This window comes from Amblyomma maculatum, chromosome 5 (genome assembly GCF_055883805.1).
Source record: "Amblyomma maculatum isolate TAMU_Amacu chromosome 5, ASM5588380v1, whole genome shotgun sequence".
Taxonomy (NCBI): Eukaryota; Metazoa; Arthropoda; class Arachnida; order Ixodida; family Ixodidae; genus Amblyomma; species Amblyomma maculatum.
In genome coordinates, this window is record NC_139348.1 from 12,710,601 (window position 1) to 12,721,743 (window position 11,143).

At 47.6% G+C, this 11,143-nt stretch overlaps 1 protein-coding gene across 1 annotated transcript in view; it reads left to right on the top strand.

Annotated features, from left to right (window-relative positions):
* Fnta (farnesyl transferase alpha) overlaps nucleotides 1–10,422 on the top strand; it is a 34,261-nt gene extending 23,839 nt beyond the window's left edge. Inside the window, exon 3 of the mRNA XM_084603529.1 lies at nucleotides 9,817–10,422. Coding sequence (XP_084459655.1) covers nucleotides 9,817–10,191 — 375 coding nt within the window. The 3' untranslated portion in view covers nucleotides 10,192–10,422. The remainder of the gene's footprint in view (nucleotides 1–9,816) is intronic.
* The last annotated feature ends 721 nt before the right edge of the window (nucleotides 10,423–11,143 follow it).

Genomic DNA, 11,143 nt, shown 5'->3' on the forward strand with positions numbered 1-11,143 from the left:
CTCCCGGAGGTGACGCTGCATTTATGACCCGGACCGAAAAACTTCTGTTGACCCCTGCCCTACAAAATAACCGTATCGACGTCCTTGTGGATGGAGTTCCCGTTTCTGCTCTAATTGATAAAAGCGCCCAACTGTCCGTTCTCAGCTCCTCATTTCGCCGTCGCCTCAAGAAAGTCCTTACGCCAGCCATCTCGTCCACAGTTCGCGTCGCCAATGGCAGCCCTGCTGCCGTGGTTGACATGTGTACGGCGCGAGTTACAATTGCTGACCGTCATGCCCCAGTGTTGTTCACCGTCCTACAAGAATGCCCCCACGACGTTATCCTTGACATTGACTTCTTAACAGCCCACTCTGCCCTTATTGACTGCTCTAGCGGCCTACTTCGCTTGGACCTTCCGCTCTGCTCTGAAGACCCCTCCTACCCTGCCTTCGATCAGCACAGTTTAGCCGCCTTCCTCCTGAAACTGCCGTTTACATTCCTATGTCGCCATTTCCACCCGTCCCAGATGGCGATTATCTCGCTTGTCCCATTACTGATGTCATGCTGCAGCGGCACATCACCCTTCCTCATCTAATTGTGCACATCTCCCAGAACCGCACCACTCTCCCTGTCCTTAAAGGGGGCATGGAACGGCTAGAAAGGTCACTGACAAACGTTTTCAATGTGTAGAATAAATGCTTCCGAGCAATCTTCCAAAGTAAAACTCTTCGGAAAAAATCCAGCGATTTATTATTCATTTTTAAAAACAGCGTTTTTTGAAATTCGCGGGCTGCGCCATTTCCGCGTGGCGGCGAGATTCAGGACTATTCTGTCGTGATTACCTACGTCACAAGTCACAGAGTGACAGGCCACGACAGGCTGCCATTGGCTGCAGCCGCGACGGCCACTACGTCACGGACACACTTTCGGTAGCTGCGAAAGTCGTCTGCTCGAGTGCTGCAATGACATGTGCAATGCATGCGTGAATCCAAGCTTGGCGCTTCGGTTAACCGAAAAGGTGGTGGCGTCCTCCGACTGAAAGTGCGTGCGCTGCAGGAGTGCGAAACGAACCCCAGCTGGTCCGATTTAACACCTTACCGAATTAATAGGCAGCATCAAGCTTCATGTACCGACCGATGGCGCAGCAGCGTACTGTAGTCCCGTGTCCCGTCTCGTCTTTGCCGCATCGACCATTTGTGCGGCATGTTGATAATTGAATGGAACGAGCGTCAAAAAAAAAAGGTCTACCCTCAGCTTCATCGCAAAAGTACACAAATTCGCACTGCGTAAGCAGCGCAAGTGCAGCACCCGATGCCGCCAGGTGTGGGTGCTGCGGCCGACGGCACTTCGGTCGTGCGCTGCTCCCTGCTCGTCGCTAGGCCTTGTTTCTTTTGCATCGCAGCCACGGCGGACGGCGTTTTGGAATCGCCCGCTTCGCTGCATCTCTAGCGTAGCCGCTCGCATGCTCATGTGCGTGATTCTTGCGTGTTGCTGCGAAAATCAGTGACAACCTGCGCTGTCGAACTGAATATGCCGAGCTGCTTGCTGTTTTGTGCCGTCGATTCTGGCTCGGACGATGCGTATACATGAGATAAACACGCATGCACGCTACGCATTGGCACTTCCTAAACGATGTGCGAAAGGACGTCCAAAAAAAAAGAAAAAACAACACGCTATTATTTTTGTTAATCTCAAGTTTAAGATTCGCGGATGAATAATTCGTGCTCACCTAGTCATCCGATATCCAAACTCTGTAGCGATCATCAGTCCGTGCTCTCGTCGGTGATACGTACGCGTATACATTCCATTCGTTATGCACAAGAAATGCCTCTCGCCGACCATAATGAAAGCAGCTCCGGACTAAAAGCGACGACGACATATGTTTGCACGCGGGCAACTCGCACCCTCGATCGTCTGCTAGCATCCATGCAGAGTCGATGCTATCGCGTCAACTCCGCGAGTGGTCACCGGCCGCCGTTGGTCAAACCGCAGAAGACAGTATCGAAGAGACTGACCCAGGCAGCACGAGAGAAGAAAGCGGTCTTGTAGAAAGCCGTGCTCGGCAAGAGTGCACGCTAATTTGCGCTGGATGGGACAGGGATATGAAGGAAAGTGCTCCCTCGGCGGCGGCCGCCGGTATGTGTGGACAGCTTCCCACCTGCAGGTATGCGCTCGCGAACGACCCGAGTCGTTTGGGCTGCTGTCGCACACAATTCAGAGAGGTCAAGAAACTGAAGAAACCGGCGGTCAAGGAAGACAGCAGACAAGGTTGAAAGCCATGCAAACGCAGACGGGACAGGAAAGGCAGAGACCATGGGCGAAGCTCGGGGAAAGCAGGTGCGATGACCGGAAGTCTGAGAACCGAGCGTCACCCGATGACGCTTCGTGGGCAGGGCTAGCGGGGCGGAGTTCCCGAGCTGTTTTCTTCGTTTTTTTCTGGTGTCTTCGAGTGTTGAGTTGAGGGAAGCGAGGAGGAGCGCCATTTTTAATAGCCGATATTTCTGCTGGTAATGAAGCTAGCTAAAAAATTCTTGCGGTGAATTGACCTGTGAGGGAGTAAATATCTCTCGACCGATTTGCTTTACCCCATTGTAGGCATTGCATGACCCCTTTAACTTCAGCTTTTCAACTCAAGTTCTGCCCGAGGGAATTTCATTAGCTGCGCTGTCCCCGATTACCGATTGTGCCATTTCAGCTCTGTCTGCAGATCATACAACTGCCGTCCCTGCCAACAACCCCTCGTCGTCCACATCGCGCCCTGATCCGCTTAACAGCATGATTGCAGCTGATCTGCAACCTGAATTCGCCGCTGAGTTACACAAGCTTTTGTTTACCTACAGTGACCTTTTCGACTTCGGTACCCGCCCATTGGGTCAAACGACAGTTGTCACCCACCGCATTGACACCGGTGACGCCAGTTTTATTCACAGGCGGCCCTATCGTGTTTCGCTTGCCGAGCGACGCGTCATTCTAAAGGAGGTCGAAAAGATAGCGAACGACATAATCAAGCCTTCAAGTAGCCCCTGGGCATCCCCTGTCGTGTTGGTCAAGAAGAAGGATAACAGTTGGAGATTCTGCGTTGACTACCGTCATTTGAATAAGATAACCAAAAAAGATGTATATCCTCTTCCGCGTCTCGACGACGCGCTTGGTAGTTTGCATGGAGCCAGCTACTTTTCATCCATCGACCTTCGTTCCGGCTACTGGCAGATTTCTGTCGACGAGAGAGACGCGTGAAAAAACAGCGTTCATCACCCCTGACGGCCTTTATCAATTCAAAGTCATGCCTTTTGGCCTATGTAACGCCCCTGCAACTTTCGAACGGATGATGGACTCATTGCTGTGCAGCTTCAAGTGGACGACTTGTCCTTGTTACTTAGACGACGTCATTGTTTTCTCGTCCACTTTTGACCGCCACCTCTCTCGCCTTTCTACCATTCTCGAGCTATTCCGCCGCGCCGGCCTTCAACTGAACTCAAAGAAACGCAGTTTCGGCCATCGGGAAATCAAAGTGCTTGGTCACTTGGTTAATGCTTCCGGTGTTCAGCCTGACCCTGACAAGATACGTGCCATCAGAGATTTTCCCACTCCGCGTTCATCCAGCGATGTCCAAAGTTTTATTGGCCTATGTTCCTATTTCCGACGATTCGTCCCGAACTTCGCAGTCCTTGCTCGTCCGCTCACCCAACTCCTCAAGAAAGACTTCATTCTATTGGGAGCCTGAACAAGTTGCAGCTTTTTCAGAGCTTATTGCTGCTCTAACTACTCCACCAGTCTTGGCCCACTTCAACCCTTCCGCCAATACTGAACTCCGTACCGACGCAAGTGGCCATGGAATAGGAGCTATACTCGCTCAGCGACAACACGGTCGTACAAGGGTGATTGCGTATGCCAGCTGCCTCCTCTCAACACCCGAACAAAATTATTCTATTACAGAGCGAGAGTGCCTGGCGCTTGTCTGGGCTATTACGAAATTCCGCCCTTATTTGTTTGGCCACCATTTTACTGTGATAACAGACCATCATGCCTTGTGCTGGCTTTCCTCTCTCAAAGATCCTACTGGCCGTTTGGGGCGCTGGGCGCTACGATTACAAGAATACACCTTTTCCGTCGTCTACAAGTCCGGCCGGCTTCACCAAGATGCAGACTGTCACGTCATCCCGTCGACTCCCCTAGTCCTACACACTCTGACGATGCTGCATGTGTCTTGTCTGTCTCCGCCTTTGCTAACATTGCCAAGGAACAGCACTTAGATCTTTGTCTGCATTCCATTATCCTCCGTCTTACCTCCGACCGCCCTGACCCATCTCTCACCTTATTTGTGCTCCACGAGAACACCCTATACTGACGTAATATGCGACCAGATGGCACAGACCTATTGCTCGTCGTTCTCCAACACCTGCGTTCCACCATCCTTAAACAGTTCCATGATGCGCCCACGGCTGGCCACATGGGTGTCTCTCGCACATACGACAGCCTGCGCTGACGTTTCTACTGGCCGGAGCTCTACCGCTCTGTCCAGCAGTATATTGCCGCATGTGAACTGTGTCAGCGTCGGAAGAAGCCCACAATTTTGCCTTCAGGTCATATGCAGCCGATACCCATACCAACTGACCCGTTTTCCCGTATAGGCGTTGACCTCCTTGGCACCTTTCCAGTTTCCACCACGGGGAACAAATGGATCGCCGTCGCCACCGATTACGCTACTTGGTACGCTATTACCCGAGCCATCCCGACCAGCTGCGCCACAGACGTCGCTGACTTCCTTCTAGAAAACGTAATTCTTCATCATGGTGCTCCTCGTGAACTACTAACGGAGCGTGGCCGCTGTTTCCTGTCGCGAGTGGTTGACGAAATTTTCCGTTCGTGCTCTGTCCGCCACAAATTCACCACCGCATATCACCCCCAGACCAACGGCCTCACGGAACGTCTAAACCGTACCCTCACAGACATGCTGGCCATGTATGTGTCTGACGACCATCGAGATTGGGACGTTCATCTCCCCTTTGTCATATTCGCCTACAATTCATCTGTCCATTCTACCGCTGGATACTCCGCATTTTATTTATTATTTGGCCGACACCCGTTACTACCCTTCGACACTTCTCTACCCGCGGCAGACGCCACCAGTACTTACACCAGTGATGCCGTCACCTGCGCTCATGATGCCCGCCGGATAGCTCATGCCAGGCTCCTTGCATCCCAAGATCCGGTACGACAGCCGCCACCGTGATGTCCACTACACTCCTGGGTCTCTCGTTTTGCTGTGGCTCCCGTGCCGTCGAGTGGGCTTGTGTGAAAAACTTTTGCCCCGTTACACTGGTCTTACTGTGTTTTGCGCCCCATGACCGACGTCACCTACGAAGTTGAATCTGTGGCTCCGAAGTCCCCATCCACAGCTTTAACCTCCGAAATAGTGCATGTGTCCCGTATAAAGCCCTATTATCAACATTCTATCGCTAACATAGACCGCACCGGTACTGTGCTTTTCCCCGCGGGGGGGGGGGGGGTTAGTGTTACATAGCTGTATTCGCTGTCCGTGATAAGGATGAAGTGCAACAGACTCCGAGAAGACGACGACGCTGAGTGTTGTGAAATCGGTGCCCTCATCAACGGTAGTTGTGCGGACAGCTTTGGGACTGTAAATCTTCCACGTAACAATATCTTTGAATTTTTTTCTTTGTAGCCTGTACGAACCCTGCACAAGCAATTTTCATTGATGTTGTATTTCTGGATTTTAAAAAAGCCTTTGATTCTGTACCTCATGTGCTATTATTACATAAGTTATGTTGTCTTGGTCTGCATCCCAATGTCATCGACTAGCTTCATTCATATCTCCAGAACCGCATGCAGCGTGTCGTAATTAATGGTTGTCACTCCGATTCCGTAAATGTCTCCTCAGGTGTGCCCCAGGGGTCTGTCCGTGGACCCCTTCTTTTTCTCATTTTTATTAATGATATTGTTCTTGACCTCACCTGCCAAGTTCAGCTATATGCTGACGACTGTGTGCTTTGCCATGTTGTGGAAAGTTCTTCTGACGCATTAAAACTTCAGCGAGACTTAAATTTTATCCAGTACTGGTGCTCAAAATGGCAAATGTCTTTGAACATTTCAAAATGCAAACTTGTCTCGTTCACTCGTAACCTCTACAGACCTGTTACTCAATAAATAATGTTCCCCTGCAAAAAGTTTCTGAATATAAGTAGTATCTCGGCGTATATTTCACATCTAACCTTACGTGGACGAGACAAGTTGAGCATACTACATCGACAGCCTGCAGAATGTTTAATTTTTTAAAGCGTAATTTCAACAAAGCGCAGTCAAATGTCAAGCCGCTCCTGTATTTCACTTGCATAAGGCTAATTCTTGAATATGCATGCCCTGTATGGGATCCCTAGTTTATTTACTTATCTGACATGCTCGAACGCGTCCAAAATAATGCTGCCAGATTTGTGTCTAACAATTATAACTTTTCATCTAGTGTCATGTCTGTTAAACATCATCTTGGTTGGGAATCATTAGCTCACCGCAGAAAACATTTCAGACTGCAGATCATGTATCGCATTTATTTTGAAAAGCTCAGCATTGATAAAGATCGGTACCTACTTCAACCTCACTTTTTATCTAGACTTGATCACCAGTGGAAAATCCGAGAAATAAAATGCCGGACAGATGTGTATAAAACCTCGTTCTTTCCACTGACGATCAATGAGTGGAACAGACTGCCAGCTGGCATCACTGAGTGTTGCACTGAAAATTTATTTCGGGTTTTTTTATCGGATGTGTGACATGGCGCCCAGTTCTCTTGCGTGTGTTTCCTTCATCACTTTGTTTTTGAGTGTTTTCATCACTTTGTACGTCGTGCAGTTGCCCCCTTTAGATGCATGTTTCTCATTCTACATTATCACTTGTGTCGTGTTATTTTCTTCATTTTTATGTATTTTATTGTACCACTGGCTTTCCCAGCAAGATTATTTGTCATCTCCCCCCCTGCAATAATGCCTTCGGGTGCTGCAGGAACCTATAATAAATAAATAAATAAAATAAACCACAGTCAGTGAAGCCACTGATATTTGATTCGAAGATATATGCCGTTAACTTCATATTCTGGACACTTTGCCTGATATTGTGCAAAACATCAGCCTCCTGCCCCAACCTTATCATTTATTTCCCAACTATATTATTTATTTATTTATTTCAGAATCCTGTCAATTCCGATTGGGATTATTACAAGAGTGGGAACATGGTAGTCTTTAGGAACAGGTAGGAACAGATTACAATGCAGGCAGGATAATATACAGAAACCAAACATACATAAAACACAGGCGGTTTCACTCTAACACAATTAAACAAAAGAGCGTACAATACAGGAGTACTGCACACTAAATAAATATACAGTAATTGTACACAATTTTATACAGGCAGTTCTAAAACTTATACTTATGCTGGCTGCGTAGCTGAACTGGTAAAAAGTAGTTAGGCTTCCTCTGTGTGCACCAGTGTTTATAGCAGAATGTTGTGCTGTTCCAATAGCTGTAGAAAAAATAATAAATGAAAGGATTGAAAACAGTGTTATCTATACGGATTCACTGAGCATACTCATAGTTCAAATTTCAAAAATGGTTTCATGCCATTATTTGGTAACTTAGTACACAATATAGAAAAAGCCACAACATATATTATTCTGTAAGGGCCCAAGTCGCATAGGCATTGACGGCATTGAGAGAGCAGACACGTGCACTACCCAAGCTTGCACCAAAATGATTGAGAAAGTAAACATGTCACATAAAGACTGCATGATGTCAATACAGAAGGGTAAATGGTGGTATGGTATATGAGATGGAATAACCATGAAAATAATGAATTACATTTCATAAAAGCTATAGGAAGAGAATGAGAATTGAACGCACATGAGCAACGTTTTATGCGAGTGACAGTATGCTGACTTTGCATTGAGACACACACGATTGTTTACTGATCAAACGTAAACTCTCATATGAAGAATGCAAGAGATGCTGAAAATCTACCACATTACATTACACATTAATTACATGCCCAAAACTCAAGATGCTGCGGAGAAAGCATTTTACTGATTTTTTCCAATCATGCCATCCCTTTCCACCCCAAATTACTTTTACGAGGAAGGGCAATCATAGACCTAACGTATGTTTTTAGTTTCCTAAAGGAAGGAAAGTTTTCGAACAATGTATATAGATCTTCTATTTTCTCTTTTGCATCAGTTGCTTGTGTGCCATAAAATACAACACAACACACATTCTGGCACAGTTATGTCTTGTACTCACCTATGGGCCTGAAATGTGGAGTCTAACCAAGAGGGTTCTACTTAAGTTGAGGACAACACAGAGGGCTATGGAACGAAAAATGGTAGTGGTGATATTAAGAGATAGGAAGTGTGCAGAGCGGGTCAGAGAAATAACTCAAGTTACTGACACTCTAGTGGAAATCAAGAAGAAGAAATGGGCATGGGCATCACATGCAGTGCGGAGAGAGGATAACCGATGGTCGCTTAGGGTAACAAACTGGAGTCCAAGGGGAGGAAAGTGTAGCATGGGGCGGCAGAAAGTTAGGTGGGCGGATGAGGTTAAGAAGTTTGCTGGGGTCAAGTGGATGCAGCTCGCACAGGACCGGGTTAATTGGGGGAATATGGAAGAGGTCTTTGCCTTGCAGTGAGTATAGTCAGACTGATGATGATGATGTCATCCACACAAGCCACATGGAAAAAAAGGCTTTCAAACAGAATGGCAGCTGACATTCCGTGGTATTTATTTATTGCATTTCATGTAGCTAAGCACTGGAAGACAGTACACGTCTTTCTGCATAATGCATAATGCTTCAGGGAATTAATAGTCCTTTCTTCCAGCAAGTAGGCAGTATGGTACTGCCAGACAAATTATGTTATAAAATGCTAGCCCATCTTTGCAAACCTATAGGTGTGCCACCCTTGAAATATTTGAGAAAAACATGGGCATTAGGGGAAATACCATAGGCATTCTTGAAACCTGGAAAGCCACTAATTTGTACGAACAAAGAGGACACTCCCCGACACCGCAGCATGCTGCGGGCAAAAAATAGGCTTGGTATGCAATACATGGAAGCAAATGTTCTCAAAGCAGTTTTCCGATTTCACAGGGTGCCTATGTGGCCTGGTGCAGAACAATGGTGAACCTCATAGAACTCATTGCAAAAGTTTGTAAGGTCATTTTAAAGGGCGAGTATATATAAAACACCGCAAAACACGTGTGGTTATGAGTTGGGACCATGGCTTGCAGGGGTATGGCATGCATACATACCCATAAAGATTGCAGCGCCTGTTTGCTGTGCATGGTGCATTGCTAAAGGTCCTTAAAGGAGAAGGTGTAGTCCTCACAGAAAGTTCCTAGGAACAAGTGTAGCCAGCTTTATGCCTTCCTTGGTCCCTTGGAGATGGCTGCGTGTGCTGATCATTCTTGCTGATCATGTAAGCCATTGTGAATTTTTCTTTCAGTCCTTCAAAGTTGATTAGTAATGGCAGTCTGTTTATCCATTGGATTCCGCTCTGTCAGAGTTCTGAGAACGTCTTCACAGAGCAGACGGGTGGATGAGCTTAAGGGGTTTGGGAGGATTTGGCTAGATTGAAGAAATATAGTTTGGGTCATTCGGGGCATGGTTACTGGCCAAAAGGGTTGCATTCACAATGGAAAGACTACAACACTGGAGTTGTACAGGCGTTGGTTATAGTTACTGCGGGATTGGGTTTAGTGCTGGTCACCATAGAGATTATTGTCCTGCTGTGGACATAGCTGGTGTGATGATGATGATCGTATATCTCTCTCCAGGTGGGCTTCACGGAGGACATGGTGCAGCGAGAGTGTGCCTACACCATGGAGTGCATCCGCCGTGCCCCACACAACGAGAGCCCCTGGAACTACCTGCGTGGTGTGATTGACGCAGCAGGCGGTGGTGAACGGCCTGAGGTTCGGGACTTCTGCGAGGCCCTGTATGCGGAGAACTGCCGTGTGGCCTACCTGCTGGCTTTCCTGGTCGACTCGCTGGCTGAACAGCTCGGGGCCGAGCCCAAGCTACTGGAGCGTGCAGTGGAGCTGTGCCAGACGCTGGCACGAGAGCAGGATGTGATCCGGCATGAGTACTGGAACTTTGTGGCACGCAGCTTGGAGGCAGAGCATGGGAGCAAGGAGAGCCCCACTGCATGAGCTGTACATTTCTTGTGCTGCATGTGAACATGGAGAGATCTAAAAAGGAAACCATCTTTGTGAATGTTGTGCTACCTTGGGAATCTATTAATACAGGAGCCCATCACAAAGCAGAGGGTGCGACTGCAGTGTACACTGATTTAAGATGCTAACATTAGGCATGTGCAGGTGTGACCAAATAAAAAAATTGCAAGGCTTCAATGCTGCTGAACCAAATATTGAACGAAAGCATTAGCTGCGTGTGGCCGAGCGTTCTTCTTCTTCTCTTTTTCTTCTTCCTCAGCCCACATATAAAGCTCCGCTTTAACCATGAACGTGCCTTAGTGGCCTATAAGGGTAACGTGAGTGCCAGGGTCCTAGCAGGCCGATTCTGACATAACCGTCCCATGTGAAACGAGAGACCGAAGTTGGCAGCTCATGCCAGCCCGTGTGTTACGTGGGGTGTGACGTCACATCATCACATGGGTAAGACGTAACTGTAGCCGGGTCACGCGAAGGCTTGAAAGTGCAAGTAGTATTGCTTTCGCAATAAAAAGACAAACTTGGATTACGACATCGGAACAGTCAAGGACATTTTGCACTCAAAAGGTTCTGGGGACATCCTGTTTGGCATGAGGACATTTGTGTCTTTTGCTAATGTGGTTGAAGGCTCTATGTTTGGTCAAACACTGGCCACACTTTGCATATTGTGATGCGATGATGTGATGCCGTGATGTGACGTTAGTAAAATGCTGTCTCTGTACTTTGGGTGGTCTGGGACTACGGTGCCACTGATTCACTCTAGTTTTTTAATTGCACTCATAGCACGTTGCATTGGACTTATCGATAGAGATAGCTCTTCATCAGCCCTGCATTTGGGGGGGGGGGGGGGCATGCAAGGCATACTTTCATCTCCTCGTTTCCTTGTCAGCCTACCCGGTATATAGCCATCACAATAAAAATAAAGGGAACA